The sequence below is a fragment of the Scophthalmus maximus genome, chromosome 13 (genome assembly GCF_022379125.1).
Source record: "Scophthalmus maximus strain ysfricsl-2021 chromosome 13, ASM2237912v1, whole genome shotgun sequence".
Taxonomy (NCBI): domain Eukaryota; kingdom Metazoa; phylum Chordata; class Actinopteri; order Pleuronectiformes; family Scophthalmidae; genus Scophthalmus; species Scophthalmus maximus.
The window spans coordinates 22,039,504-22,059,603 of NC_061527.1; the positions used below are offsets into that span (position 1 = coordinate 22,039,504).

General features: G+C 44.8%; 2 protein-coding genes across 5 annotated transcripts in view; both read left to right on the top strand.

The window, feature by feature from the left end:
* Window positions 1-126: 126 nt before the first annotated feature.
* On the top strand, window positions 127-4,045 carry LOC118317896 (protein wntless homolog). The gene is made up of 10 exons (XM_035647009.2): window positions 127-285; window positions 384-539; window positions 653-789; window positions 1,998-2,166; window positions 2,261-2,358; window positions 2,449-2,512; window positions 2,695-2,838; window positions 2,979-3,062; window positions 3,158-3,317; window positions 3,436-4,045. The coding sequence occupies exons 1-10, from the start codon at window positions 142-144 to the stop codon at window positions 3,534-3,536; spliced, it is 1,257 nt and encodes a 418-aa protein (XP_035502902.2). The 5' UTR covers window positions 127-141; the 3' UTR covers window positions 3,537-4,045.
* Window positions 4,046-5,559: 1,514 nt separating this feature from the next.
* The window catches only part of gng12b (guanine nucleotide binding protein (G protein), gamma 12b), a 29,170-nt gene continuing 14,629 nt past the window's right edge, over window positions 5,560-20,100 (top strand). Inside the window, exons 1-2 of one of the 4 annotated variants that reach the window (XM_035647005.2) lie at window positions 5,564-5,768; window positions 13,297-13,363. The gene's annotated coding sequence lies outside the window, so the exon portion shown is untranslated. The other 3 variants (XM_035647007.2, XM_035647006.2, XM_035647008.2) reach the window with 3 other exon arrangements.

A 20,100-nucleotide genomic window follows, 5' to 3' on the forward strand; every position in this document is an offset into this window, starting at 1 on the left:
CCAGTACATGCTGGCTGTCCTGCAATTTGACATTGCGTTCAAAATGATCAATCAGATCGGTGAGATAGATGCGTATCTTTCCCGTACAGGACTGTAAATGACAATATCGCAGCTGGAGGGATGTCTTTAATAAACTGCATTATGTCCCCGCCTGTTGTAGAAGATGACGTCGTCATCACTATGGATGCCGGCATCGCATGCCGAGACGATCTGAAGTCTGAGTGGGCCGCGAAGTTTCACTCGGTGGAGAGGAGGCCCCTCAGGTGCACGTTGGCGGTCCCGAAGGTGAACCTCGCCTGGCCGCATTTTTAACGCATGCAAGTTAATAACATTCAAGTGTACCTCTGCCTGGTGACCCGTAACAGTGACCTGTGTCCCCGCAGACGTATGAAAACGAAGGCCGCTTCTATCACTGTGACCCCGTACCCTTCCTGGAACTGGGCACCGTTGCCCACAAATACTTTTTAATCAACCTGCGCTTGCCGGTGAACGACACGGTGAATGTTGGCATTGGAGAAATAAAGGACATCCATGTAGTGGTGAGTTGAACTCTTCTCTTGCTATGTCCGTTTTCTTTTTTTTGGATTGAGTTATAATTTAAAGCCGGCATGTGTCACAATCACGCATACCCCCCGTCGTCTCTCTCCCTAAGGGCATCCACCAGAACGGAGGCTTTACTAAAGTGTGGATCAGCATCAAGACTGTGTTCAGTCCCTGGATCCTCGGGGCGACAGCTTGGTTCTGGCACAGAATCGGCCTAATGACCAGACCTCCGGTACTCCTGGAAAAGTATGAGCCAGTGATGGAGAATGTTTTTACTCAACCAAATGCTTAGGTAGCTCTAGTAATGAGCAGCCACATCCCAAATGTCCCCGTTGTCGGACGAATATAGGAATATCTTCTCTTATCTTATCCAGAATATTGCTAAATTCAAGTTATCAATGCGTAGAACGTGGAAAAGTAAATCAAGTTAAACGTTGTGATGAATATATTATAATGAATAACTAGACACAGTAACAAATTTCACAATAAGAATTTCAACTTTCATAATGGTATTTTCCTGAACGGATCCCTTTTTTTTTAAACAATTTGTTTATTAACATTTTACTCACTAAAACACGTGTGTACTTTGACCACTCAGCTCTGCACGGAGGCACAGGTGATGGAAACAAAAAATCAAACAGGAACAGCAAACATAAGTCAAAAGAAAGAAAGGAAAAAAAAAAAATTAAACCCCTCTCAGACAAAGACATTTCATACGTACATTCCAAAAAGGATGTAACAAATTGCTGCCTAATCAATTTAATTTAAATAAACCTCACCGTTTTATAGTTTGAACTCGCGTTAACCACTTTACGAGGTTTACATAAGTCAGTACTCAATCCTCCTCGTCATTTGCCAGCTCCATACCTTTCATAAACAATTTGAAAAATCCCCAAACCATCTCAAAAAGTTTTTGCCTCCCTCTTTGTATAAATATTTTTTTTTTTTTTCCAAAGGAAACGTTATTAACATTTGCCTCACCCCAATATATGACACTTGGTCTGCTGGTCTTTTATCAAAACAATGCAATTGATTTTTTTAGCAGGCAAAAGACATATATCTATTATTATTTCTTCCCTCTTGGTGAGTAGAGTTCCAAACGGATCCTTTTCATTCCTCCATAATGTCACTTATATCTTAGTGGCACTCTGAAGGAACACAGGGCACTGGATTGAAGTTGAAGTCGGACTGAAGTTATACAACACAGCCCCTTTACTCTTAAGTTGAAGTGTGCCCAGTGAGCGCTCCGAGGCCACAGATAAAAAAAAAACCTTTGTCTTACCTTTTAAAGAGGAATGAAATGCTCGAGGGCAGCACCTTGGAGAAAGCGGGACACACGGAGGACTCTTGTTATTAAGTGCATGATCGGCCTGGAAGAACCAGGTCAATACTCTGCCCGCGGCCCAGAAGTTAAGAGTGCATGAGTGTAATGTGTGTGTGTTCGCCTCGTCCAGGGGGATCTTGGCTCTGGGCGTCTCCATGACGTCCCTGAACCTACCGGTGGAGTGGCTCTCCCTGGGCTTCGAGTGGACGTGGATGCTGCTGTTGGAGGACGTCCGACAGGGCCTCTTCTACTCCGCGCTCTTCTGCTTCTGGGTCGTCTTCTGCGGCGAACACCTCATGGTCAGAAATTTCTTCGTACTTCTTGTCCTCAGCCGTGACCTTTCTCTGTACTTTCATGCCAGTTGTCCTTCTTTTTTTACCGCCAATCCTTCAGGACCAGAGCCGGAGGAATCGCCTCTCGGCATACTGGTGGCAGGTCGGGCTCGTGGTGTTCGGGTCGTCCGTGCTCCTCGTGTTTGACCTCAGCGAAAGGTCAGGACAGAGACCGCCTTTTGTTGATGTCTCGCGTTTCTCAGTTGTATTTTTTCTTTTAAGTGTTAATGTGCTTCATTTCTCATAAAGGGGCGTTCATTTGGCCAACCCTTTCTACAGTGTGTGGGCATCGGACATTGGGACAAGGGTTTCAGTATCCTTCAGAAATCACTCTGAACAATACACTGAGATAACTGTTATGATTTGGTGGTATATAGATAAAAGCTTTTATTATAACAGGCCTGTTAGATCCCATTATCTCTTGGTGTAACTAAGGCCTTTTCCTTGACCCCCCCCCCCCCCCCCCCCCCCCCCCCCCCCCCCCCCCGCTCTCAGATGACCTTCATTTTTGTGGCAGGGATTTCGGTCTGTCTGTATTTCCTGTCCCTGTGTCACATGGTGCGTCGTGTGTTCAGGAACATTGGTGGGAAAAGGCAGCAACTTCCCGCAATGCCAGAGGCCAGGAGACTGCACTATAAGGTTTCTTTTGTTTTCTTTGTGGAATTGAATATCTGACTCACAGACAGAAGGAGAGAAAAAAATTGGCAGAAAAACATTTTTAATACAATGGATGAAACTATATTCTGGTTGTCTTCCCCCCCTCTTGCCCGTCTTCGCAGGGTATCATCTTCAGGTTCAAGTTTTTGATGCTGGTAACTCTAGCGTGCGCAGCCATGACCGTCATCTTCTTCATCTTGAATCAAGTGCGTATTATACCGCTTAATAATCAACACAGATAATATTGTGTTATCATTTATTACTCCTGGCATCGTTCCAAATTGTTCCCACATTTCACCAGGTCAGCGAAGGCCACTGGCACTGGGGAGACTACACTCTCCAGGTCCACAGTGCCTTCCTCACGGGGATCTACGGCATGTGGAATCTGTATGTGTTCACCATCATCTTCCTCTACGCGCCCTCCCACAAGCACCACAAGTCGGCGGACGGTCAACATGCAGGTCTGTATCATTTCGGCTGTGGACAGTGGAACAAATGGAAAATATTTGCTTGCTAAAATCTCAATGCTTGTTCCGTGGCAATGGCAGTTTTCTCAGACACCACGTTCACTGTTGACAGATGTGGCGCAGATGCCGGAGAGCCGAGAGATGCGGCTGACGCGTGGGGACCAGGGGCCGACCGAGACGTACAGGATCACTGGAAAGCGGGCTGAGGAATAACCGCCAGGTCTCTTTAGCAAACTTGCTTTGTTGTGTTATTTCCATGTCACTGTATGTACACAAAAGGTGTAAAAGTTAGACTATGTAGAATACTGTAACTTTGAAACAACAGTGTGATTTTTTTTGGGGAAGTTACTGGAATGTGCAGCAGTATTGGGGAAAATACCATGGCTCATAGGCGGAACACGAGACTAGAAGATGGATCGCCCACCGCCCGGGGCCCTGGAACTTAATGTGGGCCCCGAAAGTCCCAGACTCAGTGAGTGGCTATTGATCTGTAATAATTGGGCTAATTGTAATTTTTTTATTTGCGGATATGGGAAAATGTATAACTAACTCAATGATACTGTGATCGGCCTCATATTAATGAAAAGGTAACCGGACATGCTGCTTGGAAACTGGGCGTCCGTCTGTGAGCTTCTCTCAGTGCTTCCAGTTTTGTGGTACTGCAGACTTTCTCCAAGTGGACAGTACTAACGTAATGATAATAAAGGGAATATGCTATGAAATCCTGATTGAATTATTCGCCCAACTTTCCCCCGTTCTCCTCCTCCCCCCACTTCCTGTGCACGAACTATCCCAGAATATGCAAGAAGCTTTGCCATAACATCATCTGCTGAAACCGCACTGCCCACAGGACTCATCCTTGTGATCCAGTCGACAACTTGCCCTGTGATATAGCGCCACCCAAAGGCGGACAAATTTTTTTGTATAAAAATGGCTCAAAATATAATTAAGTTAATAGCTGTGGATATGTTTTAAGTTTCTGAGGATGGACCCATATGATGCTCATGATAAACTTTTATTTATATAGCACGGTCACATATGTGCTTCACAATAAGCGAGACAAAAAAATTAAATCGGTAAAGTCAGTAAGAATAAACAAACGTCTCCGACAGATCCTCTCTGCCTGAGGACCTCAAGGTACGTACAGGTTCATTTGGAAATAAAAGATTTCAAATAAGTTCTGGAAAGCTTGGAATTAAAAGGTTTTTTTGTTTGTAATAAGTTTTTTTTTTAAGTAATTAGTGTCATAAACATGTAAAATTGACTGAATACATTGGTGGAGAGACTGAACTATGTATTTTCAAAAAATAGTGGAGGTTCTCTGAGGGACTCTAGTGAAGTCTTGGTCAGTTGTCTTTTTATTTAGCAGTATAGTAAGCCATTTTGTCAATGTAGGGGTTAAAAAACTTAGATGTTATATATTAAGATGTTTATATTCTTTAAGATAAATATCTTGTGGTTATATTCTTTAAGGGCTGCATGGTGGTGTAGTGGTTAGCACCTTCGCCTCAGAGCAAGAAGGCTCTAGGTTCGAGTCCCGGTTCAAACCAACCAGGGCCTTTCTGTGTGGAGTTTGCATGTTCTCCCCATGTATGCATGGGTTCTCTCCGGGTTCTCCGGCTTCCTCCCACAGTCCAAAGACATGCAGAATGGGGTTAGGTTCATTGGAAACTCTAAATTGACCATAGGTGTGAATGTGAGAGTGAATGGTTGTCCGTCTCTGTATGTGGCCCTGTGATAGCCTGGCACCCTGGACAGGACCTCTCGCCCAATGTCAGCTCCAGCCCCCCCGGGACCCTTAAATGGATAAAGCGGTAGACGACGGATGGATATATTCTTTAAGATACATTTTTTTTGCATTATGTAATACCTCTGGAATACGTAAATAAACATGAAGAAAATAATATTCTACTAAGCATGATACTCTAGGCAAACCCTATTTAACAATTTTGGGGTTTGGGGTTGTGGTGATGGGCGGGGGCCGGGAAATTGCTTATGTATAGGGCCCAGAATTTGGTGCTACGCCCCTGCCCACTGACGTCACCATACAATACAGTGTTGTACCAACCACGTGCTACCTATTTTCTAGTCACCTGGTGCCGGATGAAGAAGGGGGCGGTGCAGTGTATCCGCCAGGGGGCGCTGTTGTCTTCATCACGCGCAGCCGAGACGCCGAGCCCCAGCCCCGCAGCAGATGTCTGTACCTGCCCCTCCTGTCACTGCTGCTGCCGCTGCTCCGCACCGACAGGGCTGCATGTCTGTCCTCTCTGTGGAGACACTGCTGCCTCGACACAGCGAGATAACTTTAATGTCTTTCTCTCGTTCTGTTTTCTAATCAAAGAAGAATTGTTTCATGGCTACAGTTTGAAAAAAAAAACCCAAAACAAACAACGGCAACAACAACAACAACAACAACAGCAAAGTGTGTCGGATCCGAGAGGCCAGGTGAGTGTCGCCAATAAGGAGATAAGAATAATCTCAGAGCAGCTGTTACTCTGTGTGTGTGTGTGTGTGTGTGTGTGTGTGTGTGTGTGTGTGTGTGTTTGTGTGGACATTGGTGCTGTGGTTAGGCAACACCAGCTGGTAAACTGACATGCAAACATGAAATGAGCAGACTACAGATTATATATATATATATATGTGTGTGTGTGTGTGTGGGTGAACAGGATAAAAACAACAGCTGTTCCCTCATATGACAATGTATCTCTATAATACGGTGGCCACAAAAGCAACTCACACGACACGACAGCAACTCACACAACACGACAACAACTCACACAACATGACAACAACTCACACAACACAATAGCAACTCACACAACACGACAGCAACTCACACAACATGACAGCAACTCACACAACATGACAACAACTCACACAACATGACAACAACTCACACAACACAATAGCAACTCACACAACACGACAGCAACTCACACAACATGACAGCAACTCACACAACATGACAGCAACTCACACAACATGACAACAACTCACACAACACAATAGCAACTCACCACAACACGACAGCAACTCGCCGCAACTCGACAGGAACTTACAACACGACAGCAATTCACCACACCACAACAGCAACTCACACAACACGACAGCTTTGTTGAGACTGAAATGGAAAGGGTAGGTTCGTATTGGACACTGATCCTCTGGTCTGTCATTTACAATGCTTAAGTTAATGTTCGCAGTTTCTCCATCGGTAGTGAAGGGGAAAGGTACTGTGTAAAGAGAACCATATAGAGATAGGAGCTACAATATGTATTACCCTCACTGCGTTATCATTCTGTTATGATAATGCGCGGTGACGTTAGTAGCCTCTGCCGAATATTGCAGCCACACTGTAACTTTATTTCTGGAGATCTATGGTTTTACCAGCTCATATTTTGGGTTGTTTTGGCTCGATAGAAGCAGAACTCGCCATAACATCAGCTCAGTACGTCACCGCGGTGATCCAACTTGAAACCAACTTCACCGCGGTCGGGAACCACTGTCTTGCTAGACGTACCAGGCCGGTGTTATGGCGTGACGATCACGGACATAACGGAGTGATAACGCAGTGAGGGTAATACATATTGTAGCTCCTATCTCTATATGTTTCTCTTCACACAGTACCTTTCCCTTCACTACCGAAAGTCCAAATGTTAACGTAAACATTGTGAGTGACTCAAGAAGAGGATCAGTCTCCGATACGTACCGACCCTTTCAGTTTCAGTCTCACGAATGCTGTCGTGTTGTGTGAGTTGCTGTTGTTTTGTGGTGATTTGCTGTCGTGTTGTGTGAATTGCTGTCGGGTTGAGTGAGTTGCTGTCGTGTTGTGTGAATTGCTGTCGGGTTGAGTGAGTTGCTGTCGTGTTGTGTGAGTTGCTGTTGTTTTGTGGTGATTTGCTGTCGTGTTGTGTGAATTGCTGTCGCGTTGAGTGAGTTGCTGTTGCGTTGAGTGAGTTGCTGTCGCGTTGTGTGAATTGCTGTCGCGTTGAGTGAGTTGCTGTCGCGTTGAGTGAGTTGCTGTCGCGTTGAGTGAGTTGCTGTCGCGTTGAGTGAGTTGCTGTCGTGTTGTGTGAGTTGCTGTTGTGGTTTGCACTAGGGATCGACCGATACTGATTTTTTTAGGGCCAATGCCGATACCGATCAGCCTTAGCTGATGACCGATACGGACTGCCGATTTTCTTGAGCCGATATTTGGAGCCGATACTACTTTTGCTCCCTCAATTTAAATAGTTAAATAGAATTAATTTCAGCGGTTGTCTCTTCTGATCCGAGGTCTTAGTCAAAGTGGGGTTTTGGCCAAGGCCGTGGCTCGCCTCCCTGGGTCGAGGGAGACGAGGTATGGGGGAGAAGAGCCGATACACGTAAAAAACGCAAACATCCGACCGATAAATCAGTCGAACACTAGTTTGCACTTCAGGGCCACCGTGCTATATAGCCTAAGGGTTCAGATGTACAATTAGATCCTGATTTAATGATGAATTCAATTATTTTCCATGGAAAGCCTGAAAGTCGTGGAAAATCAGAGAATAAGTGTCTCAGACATCTTCTGAAGCCAAGTTGAAGTTGGCTACATGCTACATCGGAGGGTCAGAGGGCACTCAGGGTTAGTTCGTGGTTGTTTCAGTCTTCGGCCCTTCCTCTGTCCGGGGTATTATAAGTATAAGTCCTGTGCTTCTGTCTGATATGGGAAACTAATATGACCTGTGTGCCTCTCGAGTGTCATTGTCGGAACAACTGCATTAATAGCTGGGTTTTTTGTGTGTGTACAACCTGGGCCTGTTTTGAGAGAGACATCAGTACTGTGAAAAAGGTCAGTAACCAGTTTTAACGTTGTGGCCTGATCAATGTATGCGACCGGGTATCCTTTTGAAACCAGTCCATCCATTGCTCTGTGGAAAAAGCCAGTGTTTGTGATAACTTTGATAAAGGCTTCATTATGTTCATGTCTGCCAGTGAAACAGGGATGAAGACGATTTTCAATATCAATTATCCTTAGATTGTATTCTTTTTTCTAAAGTTGAGACTTTGAGACTATAAAATGTAGTCCCAGGGCCTATGGTGTGAATTATCACCAGACTACTAGCTTTTCCCACAGATTTTGCCTTATTAATAGAGACAGCAGCAAATACATATTTGTTGTCACATTTGACAAGCTGTGTGATGGGCTGCTGACGTACCTGGTGTTATTCAGGTTCAGTAGCCTCCCCGCATTGCGAGCTGTCTTACTCTTATTTTCATTCATCCAATGGGTTCCACGGTTTGGGAGCGCATGGTCTATCACAGTCACACAGATTTTTTTTGCTGCTGCACAAACTGATGTTATACTGTTGAAAACTTGCACAGGTTCACTTTCGGCAGCAAGAGAAAAGTTTTTCTCAGATTTCTTCCTCAGAATAAGATACGATACGATACAATAAGATAATCCTTTATTAGTCCCACAACGGGGAAATTGACTTTGTTACAGCAGCAAAGGGGATAGTAATAATGCAAACATCAGTAAAAAAAAAAGCAATAAATAATTAAACTCGCAGGATAAACATTGTGGAGTGAATATGTACAGAATAATAATATATTGATACGTGAGCATGTTTCAAACTCTGTGTGGCGTGTATTAGAAGTGTGAATCAGGAATGTGTAACAGGCCAGAAAAAGAAAGGAATCAAAATGTTTTTGTTGCTCAACCTGTCTGGCTTTTTTTTTGGTGCTGACGTGGGTTTGGACCATGTTGCCTGGTTACGCCACAGTCACCGGTGCAGACCTTTGCATGGTTTAATCTTGTGAGAGCGTTGCCCCGCTCCCCCTCTCACCCCACCTACCCTTGCCCCCCTCTGTCCCTCGACTCAAATTCCACGCTCAGCCTCTGGGGCTGACGCCCGTGCGTCACTGCCCTGGTCACGAAGACCTTCAGAGGCTGCGTCCAGTCGACGCGGCGGAGATGCTGCAGTCGGTTCCTCGCTGGAGCGCTGCACAGTGACGAGGTACACCAGTACACTCCCACCATGAGTGTGAGTGCACGTGTCACACATCGGCCCACAAAGCATCAACTGCTCGTCAACAAGTGATGAAGGCCTTCACTGTGGGCTCGCTTCAATTCAATTGATAATTTACATACTAATTTCTCAATTAATCGATTAGTTGTTTGGTCCATAAAATGTCATAAAATGGCAAAACCTGTGCTGTTTTGTCCACGCACAAAATATATTTAATTTACTAGCACAGAGGAGCAAATAAACCAGAAAATATTCATATTTAAGAAGCTGAAATCGGAGAATTTTGACTTGATTAATCGATTATCAAAATAGTTGGCGATTCATTTAGTCGTTGATTATTGATCGTTTAACTTATTAAGTTATTTTGGCTTTTATACAATTGGTCAGACAAAATGAGAAGCTAAAGGTTGTCACCTGGGAACTTGTGATTATGTTTTTTTACGGTTAGGCAAATTTATTTATTTTCTATTTTCTAAAAACAATCAAATTATTAATATAATTGACTAAAAAAATATTATTTTAGCTGTAATTCATCTGCTACAGACTGAAATACATCGACATTTGGAAGTAACAATTGTATTTATTTTGATAAGTTCAATGCTGTCTTGCATTGAAAGGAGAAGCTTATGCTGCCTTCTTTATTTGAGGATGACTTGTCTCCTGAGTTATTTAACAACGATCAGAAATCTGCATCAGGCTACAATAACGTCGGTACAGATTTCATGTTCTGTTTGTTTGTATAAGTGGCTACTCAAAAAAAAAACCTCTGGTTGACGCTAGTGTGATGTAAATGTAGATACACGTACATAGAGTAGGACTTTGTGATCGTCCTCATCCTGTGTTCTGTTTCCAAACGCAGTATGCAGTTTTACTATACGTCCGTTGTTTGGACTGGCTCTTACCACACTATCTCTGAGTGGATTTGGCTTGTGGGAGAGATTTTTTGGGGGGTACAAAAAGCTAAGGCTCTAATGGGATGCTGATGTCAAATAGCTGGATGTTGCCTTGGCAACCTGGCTGCTGCATAAATGAAGTTGCTGTCCCCATCTGCCGTATGTTACGGGGTCAGCAGTGTACATGCACACTCACTGGTTCCCCCTCTGTCCTTACTGTCATCATGTATTCTTGATTTCAAAGCAGCTCTGTAAAGAGAGGTGACAGGTATAAACCACATTTGGTATTCAACAACACGCGTGTATATTTACTACATATTTTGTTCAGGACGATTGTTTGAGAGTGGTTGACCTCCAGTAGAACCCCTGGGCCATGTCAACTATAAATGCGGCCTCACCGTTGCTCTTCCTGTCCCACCGCCGGGGGCGTCCCGAGTCATCGCCCCCTCCAAGAGGTGACACGCAGGCCTGTGTGACGGCAGGCGGGTCACTGGTCATTGTCACCCTGCATGTGTATGACCCACTGACATTGGGGCACTTGTCATATTTCCGCGGCGGGATATTTATAGACAAGTAGCACACGACGTGCAGGTCGACTGACACAATTACACAAACCGACTGCAGGTCTCTGCGGTGCATCATGCACAGCATCGGCGGGAACGAGTCTCCTGATAGAGCCATTGTCATTAAATTGAATTATCCCCTCTTCGTGGCCTCCCTGCAGTCGGCTGCTTCCTCCGGGTTAGGAAGCTCTGATGTGTATTATGTGCATTATGTATTATAGTTAAAACAGACCCATTGAACAGAGGTGACTACTAAAATAACACAGAAAGTCAATATCAAATATTTAAAATGATTCTCTCTGTGTGCATGTGTGTGTGTGTGTGTCTCAGAATATTTTTTTCTTCCACTTCTTCTTTCCACCGAGATATTAGGAAACCAAGGTTAAAACGGCGATAGCTCAAAATTCTCATATTTGTTTTAAATCGGGAAGCGAGCACACTCCCATGTGCATCTCCGAATCCAAACTGTATGTCTGTGCCAAGCGTTATAGTGTGTTGTGTGGAAACGTAAAGATGCTGCACTTGGTTTTGTCATGTGCACACGAATAAAGTTGGATTGCACAAAATCCGTGCACGACCGCAGGATGTCACCTGCTGAGGAAGCTGGAGAGAAAGGGCCGATGCCGCCCGTGTCCGTGTTATTGCCTCGATGACTTCCTCAGCTGGTGAGTGTTCAGACGTGTTGCTGTATGTGCAGTACAACACATTTGCGATCGGGCGTTGGGCGAAGCTTCACAGCGATATCATATTCTCCTATTATGTGGTAGAGCTAGTGGGTTTCCACAAGGCTACACACGGGAAGACAGAGGTTGCTTAGCAACTGGAACGCATGCAGGTAAAACATCTTTGGTTTTTCAGCATAGTACAGTAACAGACCTCTCCGTGTCCGTACAACACAGCAACCGTTAGTCCTGGTTCACTGCGATAGTGTGCTTTATTTATTGACTTTCTCTTTCTCTGTTCCTATTTAGAAGTATAATTCACACATGGCAGAGTTTCCCTCAACACACGAACAAAAGCAAATCCAAGCCGTTGTTTACCCTAAACATATGACTTCTGCTCTTGTCTGTCCTTGTCCAGCAAACTGTCTTTGAACCCTCAGCCAAACCTGCTGACACAGCCTTTGGTTTTAAAGACCCAATCAATCATTGTTGAAGCTGTTTTGCTTTGTCATATTCTAATTTAGGGCTGCAACTAACGACTGTTCTCATAATCCATTAATCTGTCGATTTTTGCCTCGATTTTCTCTTAGTTGTTTGGTCCATAAGATGTCATAAAATGGTGGAAAATGTCTGTTTCCCCACTCCCAAAGATGATGGGGTTTTCTTGTCCACACACCAAAGATATTTAGTCTACTGTCAAAGAGGAGAAAAGAAACTAGAAAATATTTACATTTAAGTAGCTGAAATCAGAGAATTTTGCCTTTTTTACCCCATGAAAACTACTTGCGATTCATTTAGTGGTCGATTACTAATCAATTAACTGTTGCAGCTCTATTCAAATTGCTTGTGTGGATTTTGTGTGTGTGTGTGTTTTATCACAATATACAAAGCTGTTGTCCTCTGTTCACCAACATGCCTGATGCAAACAAACCTTTTCCAGGATGAGAAATCAATCAATTCATAAGGCAATAACTTTATGCAATTGATAACCTTTCCATTTGAACGGTAGCAGTGACAGCAGTACTGTTACCTTTAGCGCTGTAACAGTCAATCGATTAGTAAACGACCACTAGATTAATAGACAACTATTTTAATCAGTTCAAGTAGTTTTTATGAAAAAAAAACAACAACTATTTTCTGGTTTCTTTGCTCCTCTATGACAGTAAACTAAATATCTTTGGTGTGTGGACAAAACAAAACATCATGTTGGAGTTTGGGGAAACATGATCGACATATTTCACCATTTTGTGGACCGAACAACTAACGGATTAATCAGATTGATCGTTGATGAAAATAATAATTATTTGCAGCCATAGTATTAGAACATACATCATAGAGCACTCATAGTTGGCATATCAGGCATTCCTCACTTATATTTCCCTGACCCTGAGGTCAAGTAAGTCTTCTTTATAAAAATCCATTGATAACTCATGTACCTGCAGGGCCTTGTGTAGATTCCCCTTCACATATTTGAATACAGTATGTGACTGATTAGGCCTTTACAAGAGGGAGAAATGTGAGTGCTGCTGGCAAATGAACAGTTAAAGAGCCGAAGGTATTCTGGACCGTCTGCTCTCTGGCTCACACCACAAAGCCCCGCCCCCAAGTGCTGTGTTCGAGAGGGTGAAGACAAACAAGAGAGTTCTCAGGCCAAGGCACTTGCCATCAAACTGGTTTCACTGGAATGTCAAACCCTTTATGAAAATATAGTCAATGAGTTGGAGCATTAATGTTTCTACCTCTCCACTTACACTGAAGAACTGGACTCCCTGGCATTGCGAAACCCTCTTTTTCATTCGACAGTCAGTTGGTTTCAACACAACGCCCCCAAATTTCAACCCATTTCCTTTTGCTTTTCTTTCCAGATTTCATGCCGGTCACGGACGCTGGAAACGCCCCAGTCCGCGCTCCTTGAGATCTTTTCCCACGCAGGTCAGTGTCCTTGCTGTTGAGGTCGTGTCTCCCCCCCCCCCCCCCCCCCCCCGCTTGAGTCAACTGTTCCTGCATCCCCCCCAGCCTCTGCTGTAATTGGGAGAAGGGTTCGGTTACAAACATTGCTCCGACACCAGTCCCATCCATTATTAATCAGAGCGGGTCCCCATAAGTCTTTCATATCTCCAGTCTCCCTCTATGAGCTGCCTTGTCAGCTGCTGCCCTCTGGTGATACAAACAGAGTTCACAGTGCTAAGGAAAGCAGCTGTTGACAGTTTGCATTTTGCTAGTAAATGTGCAAATTGAAGACGCGCAGAAAGGTTTTTTTACCCAGCAACAATGTACTTGCTGTTTTTTTATTACGTGTGTCCCAGGGTGTCTTTGCTTGGAGAGCGACACATCGAGTGCAGTTTACTTGTCGTGAGGACCCCTCAGGGTTTGGATGATGTTCGGGTTTCCGAAGCAGCAAGAGTTCTTAAAAAAAACCCGAATTATTGTTGTTTGCATTATGGATAATGTGGTGCTGAATCATCGCATGAATTGTTGAGCTTGACCACAACCAGGGACTTCAGATTTAGAACCTCTTTGCCTCTTTTGCCATTTTGACTCAGGAGTTCCCCAAGGGAGTCCAATATTGAATTGCTGGAGGACCACTTGGCTTACAAATTAGCACAAGTTCGACCAAATTTGAACTATGACTGAGTTCTCCAAAAACTGATTTAGGCAGTAATTTACAATAAATACATATATATCAGAGAAATGTCTGAAAAAACACTTTCAGTGTTGCAGAAATATGTGCTTTACTTCTTTCCTCTCCAGTTGATCCTCTTCTCAGAGATTCATCTTGTGACCCCTTCTGTGCTGCAAGTTGGGAACAGTCATTGTCATCACTTTAGTTACATATTTTTAAATGATTTCATGATTAGGAAAATGTATGTGTTGAAAATGGCTTTAAACTGTACGTTTTAATGGTCCATGGACTGTCTTTGGTTTACATGGTATTTGCAGTTGGTTTTCACAGGGAAGCAGGAAGAGGGAACTTCTCTGTTAGGCGGCAGCCACTGCACACGCTTAAACACACTCATACGTCAGTGGACTCACCCTCTAACAGAGATTATCTTACCTATGGAGCTTGGGGCAGGGCAGGTGAGGCCGTTACTTTGGTAAAAACTTAAAAACAAACAAAAAAAACACAAAATTTGAATGAGCGTGACAAAAAACTTCCTGTTTCCTCCCCTTGTGCTCAGATCCATCGGTGAGGTTTAATTGTCCTTCCTATCTACTATTCCTATCTACTATTCCTTGACCTCAGTGGAAAACGTCATGAGGTCAATGAAAGGTGTAAAGGAGGACTGGCGGAAAGGCGGATGTCATTGACGTGATGGACTCCAAAAAACGCCGCGACTCCAATCCAGCACGTTTCAGTGTTTTACAACCGTGTGACATCAGATGTAAATGATTCATACGTAACGGTAACTTACATGATGACGTGTGTCGCTTGTGGGTCACATTCATACTCTCCTACTTCTTCTACTTCTACTTTGGATTGCATCGTTTACATTCGTGCACGGCGCGTCACCTTAAATATCGCAGCCGCAAAGGATTGTGGGGCGTCTATATCTCCTTTCCTTTCACATAGGAAGCTCCAGTGTACCCTATGCTTAAGGAGATAGGAAAGGAAGCATTGAAGCTCCTTTCCTATGCATTTAGAGAATCTGAACAGCTCCTATCGTGGCTGCTGATCAAATACTCCCAGGTGACTTCAAGATTTAGGAAACTTCCTAAGCCAGTTTGACAATTCGGCCTCACCCCATGTGAAAGCATAGCCTCCTTGGCAGAGGGGCAAAAAAAGTGAACGCTCCTTAGTTCTGTAGTAATAGATTTCCTCCACCTGATGGCAGTATAGGGCAGTCCATCATCTCTGTAATTAATAAATCTATGGTAACGCAGCTTTAAGAACACCATCACTGTGCTATATAATCAAATCAATAACTGTAAAAGATTATCCAGCACCCTCCTCCCTTGCCCTCCTTTGTCTACGCTAATGAAGCACCGTGCATCAGGATGCCGCCTATTTTCTTGAGCGATTATATGAATTAAGCACGTACAACGGCGCCTTTTGTCATTTTAGTGGGAGTGAGATGTGTGACGGGTATTCATGTGTGGTGGCACGTGTCGCCTAAAGGTCAACAGATCATCACTGCAGCGCATCAATTAGTTGTCATCATCAAAAGGGCAATAACAGGAAATATAATTTGTATTACACCAGCTTTAGGCCAGAAAAAGGGGGGAAATGTTCTTCGTGGAATAGTTAAACTTCATAAAGATTTAACAGCATGACCATCAGTTCCAATTGAAATAATCAGTTCTAATGAAAACATAATCAGTTCTAATTGAATATAACAAGTTCTAACTGGATACAGTATGAGACTAAAACACTGTCCCAGTGTTAAACAAAGGCTCTTGTTTGCCGTCGTGCAGGTGAGCTGCTAATAGGCTGCAACTTCCTCGGCCTATTGTTCACATTTGGCACAAAACGGGAGCCTGTTTTTCCGTAAGTGGACCGACTCCACAATGAGTGACTATCGTCATTTGTGGGAAGTGACGGATCCTCTGAATCCCTGCATGCATTTTTTAAATTTGTTTTAAATGCCCGACTGTAACGATCCTTACATGACAACAAAGGTTTTCAGGTGGGACGTGTACGGAGCACACCAGAGAGCAGGGTGTCGGGGTCAGGGGCTGAAGGAAAGGGAGGGCTTGGTGCAACTTGAGCTTGTGAGTGTGTGTTTGTACGTGGAGGAGGATGTTCACACATTTACTGTATTATTGTCGCACCCGGGTGGGGGGGGGGGGGGGGGGGGGGGGGGGGGGGGGGGATCTTAGGCCTTTTCAGGCATGTCTTTCGTCCTGTTTCATAAGCATGTGCTCATATATGGGCATCTTCCTTCCCTCTGCTGGGTTGCTCTACGTCCGCTTCCTGAAAAACCTCCACCCCTCCTCATTCTCATTCTCACACACACACACACACACACACACACACACACACACACACACACACACACACACACACACACATACACACTCCTACTCATTTTGGTTAGCTATGGGCAGAGGCGGGAGTGGCTCTTCCCTGTGCAGGAAGTATTGCGGTTAATACTCATTTGATCACCGGTTTCTGATGGCTTGCATCCATGACCAGCGAGCAGTTTACTTTTGTGCCTTTTTTTCTTCTTTTCTTTTCCGTGGGTGCAGATTCCATCTGCAACCATATGTCAAGACAGATGGAAATAGCTCACACGTCTGCACGTGAAGCTGTTTGTTTCTCTGGTGCCGCACATGTCACGCTTTGAATTATTTCTTCTTCTTTTTTCTGAAGCAGAAGAGAGAGGAAAGCCCCGTGCGATCTGAATACATTCAAGACCTTGTCCTCGTGTGCACTGTGGATGTTTTCTTGCTCTGCTCAGGATGTGCGGGGGGGGGGGGGGGGGGCGAATCCTGCACCAGAGATTTTTGCTCGTATTGTTATTTATGTACATGGACCTCTAATTCTGGGAATTCAGCTCAGCATCCGTGTGCACTGGGTGGCCTTATGGGTGCCCTGCATGCATGCAGATACCACTCGTGATTAGCAGTCCTATCTGCACAGCCATAATGTAGACACATGCTCGCTTTGAAGTTGGACAAACAGCCTCATCAGGCTTTTCGCCCCAGGGACACAGAAAAGCTTTTCTTCTCCACCTGAAAATATATACAGCATATTTACACGTGTGAACCACATGCATTAGATTAGTACTGTTAATGTTTTCTGTTTGTTTTTTTAATCAGCACACGTGATGCTTCACGGGAAGAAAACAGAAGCCGTCCAAAACATCGAGCCTGCACAAATCTGTTTTTGCGTGAATGAATTATGACTGCAGTTTCAGATGTGTAATTACCCTTCCTCCCCCCAACCCCCTGCTGCCTCTTTGTGACATATTATCGACCCACCCAACAACTAGGTCACTGCAGATCCTGTTTCCGCGGGTAGGATTCTCGCATAACTGCCTGCCAGGTGGCGTCTTCTTTGGCTCTCTATGTGAATTGCGAGGGAAGGGTACGTGCGCGCATTGTTTTTTTCAGCCGCGCTATAGCATCGCGTCTCCGGGGATGACCGTGTCAGCAGGTTAGTCTGGTCCTCTACCCATCCGTGTCTGTGCACAGGTCTTGGCGAGCACGACGGCGTCTGTGAAGTGGTTTTAACACCTTTCGTGGCTGCAGAGCCAGTGGGATACAGTTCGACTACAAGTTCGAGAAGTTCAAAATCGAAGGTGTTGGAAAGGAGTTAGCTTGAGGACAGCCAGCATTACACACCTGAATCTTACACTGAACTGTTAGCTGTCGAAATGCATTGTGGGTAAAGAAGGTGCCAGGTGTTGAAAGGAAGAGGAATGCGAGGAATAAAAAAAAGAATATTCGTCCGACAATGTTGTGGGAGTTGAACTCTGAATCTACTATCGCGATTTTCACGTTTGTTAGATGGAACTTGCACAAACTTACATTTGTAAAGGAGGACTCATAGGAAAAGCCGACAGCGGAGCTCAGAGAATCCGACTCCACTTTCACTAAACGACGTCATTATGCGACGGCGGATGTAATCGACGTGCGTCTGCCGTGGTGACTACGAAAAACGCAGCCGCCCCGTCCATCATTTTTCAGTGTGTTTTACAACGTGTGGCATAAATGCTTCATAGGCAACGGTAACTTACATGATGACGTGCGTCCCTTCTGGGTCACTCTTCTTCTTCTTCTACTTCGATTTTGTCATTTACGTCCGTGCATGGCGCGTCAAGTTAAATATTGCTGCCGCAATGAATTGTGGGGCGTCTACATCTCCTTCCCTTTCACATAGGGAAGTCCAGTGTACCCTATGCTAAAGGCGATAGGAAATGAAGCATTGAAGCACCTTTCATTAAAATGAAGAGAAACAGAACAGCTCCTATCATGGCTGCGGACGGAATAACGTCCGGGTCATTTCAGGATTCAGGAAACTTCCTAAGCAGATTTGACCGTTGGCCTGTACCCCAGGTTCCGGCCAACAGCCGAGCCGTGACAGTATCTGACATTCATGCTCCCCTCGTGATGAATTGATGCCATGACTTTCCCTCTGGTCTGAAATAATCTCACTTTATGATAACATACCTGCAAAACTACAGACATTCCCACTCGGAATGACGACCTCCAAGTCGGAAAGTGCAAACGAAATGAGTGATGATGACTTCCGGGGTCCAAGTTCCGAGCGATAATCGAACGCAGCGTTAAATAGCAAATGTTATATATATATATATATACAAGTTTAAAGCCCTCACAGAGCTGCCCGGGTGGCCGTAGACGTGATTCAGTTCACTGATGACTTATTTGTCATTCTCCATGCTTGTGCTTCGACCATATTAGAAAGTGCTTCGGCGTGGCTTCTCTTTTAAAAAAAACAACCCTCTAATCATGACTGCAGGGTCCTGACAATGAACAGCCCGCGTCGCTTGCTTTATCTGTCCGTTGTGCATGCCGTGTCCACTTTGGAGCACTCCTGTGCCACGTGTCTGCCAGACAAGAATTCCAGCCACCCCTGATCTCTGCTGCGGGAGCCGTCCAGGGAATGTCGGCCTCCCGGTTAACAAACACAAGAGTCTGGCAGTCAAGAGGGCCAGACCGAGCAGCAGTCGGGACGTCACCCTGCCCAGAGGATCTGCCCAGCCACTGGTTACATGCTTGAGATTCTTCCCGACAGGCTGCTCTTTCCTGGTTGGATCTTTTTTTTCCCTAAAACATTTTCCTCCACCAGACGGTGGCTAAGGAAATATTTTTCCAGTCCAGAAATAAAGTTGCTTTCAATTGCATTGCCTTGCGAGTATACACACGGTGGTCTGTTGCCGCTCTGTAAAAATGCACCTTTGATTGATGTCCACTGGGGGGGGGGGGTGCATGGTGGTATGCTGCTCGGCATTGCAGCCGCGTTCCATTGGAGTTACACTGTTCTGAAACAAACCACTGCAACTGGCCGGGCGCATACTTTCCCTGTGAGATCCTGCTCGGTGCTTTGAATGAATGCGGCATTATAACACTCCGAGATGCACGATTGAAAAAAAAAAAAAGAGGGGGCTCAGTCATCACGTGAACTTCGTGCACAAGACGGGGGTATGAATATCGTGTCACGTAGGTCACTGTTGAGGTGATGCGGAGCTTCGCCTTGAGAAGTTCCCCTCGTCTGGATTAGGGGCAGGTTGACGGTTGCATCGAATTTAAAAAAGAAATGAAGGAGGGGACTTGTCTGGCTCTCTGTGACCTCATGACGGCATAAATACTCTCACTCACAATGATGTCAATGATTTACTCTGGCGTGACTCGGGTGTGTATTCAAACGTGTTCTGTTGACCTTGCTTTATATTCCGGTGCAGCGTTATCAACCTTTTTGTGTTGACGAGAGAGAGAGACAGAGAGAGAGAGAGAGAGAGAGAGAGAGAGCAGTTGACATTCAAGTCTTCCAAGAAATGGATTAGGAAAATGAAAGTGGATTCCATGGAGTAGTTGGTATGCACGTGTGCATGTGAATTGGAATACGTGCGTATTTTACCTTGAACATTCCTTCTGTGCAAATGCATTTGCCCCTCGCTAATATGAATTTGTCCTGATTTGGGCATATTGACTGTGTCACATGACGGCTTCCGTCTGCCACTGAGCATCCTGCACACAGTGCACGG

Excerpts from the sequence above, each read along its gene's own strand:
- LOC118317896 (XM_035647009.2), top strand. The coding sequence starts at position 142 with ATGTCCCCGCCTGTTGTAGAAGATGACGTCGTCATCACTATGGATGCC. Across the intron at positions 2,359-2,448 it reads GTGTTTGACCTCAGCGAAAG|GGGCGTTCATTTGGCCAACC; the intron begins GTCAGGACAGAG and ends TTTCTCATAAAG. Across the intron at positions 3,318-3,435 it reads GGCGGACGGTCAACATGCAG|ATGTGGCGCAGATGCCGGAG; the intron begins GTCTGTATCATT and ends CACTGTTGACAG.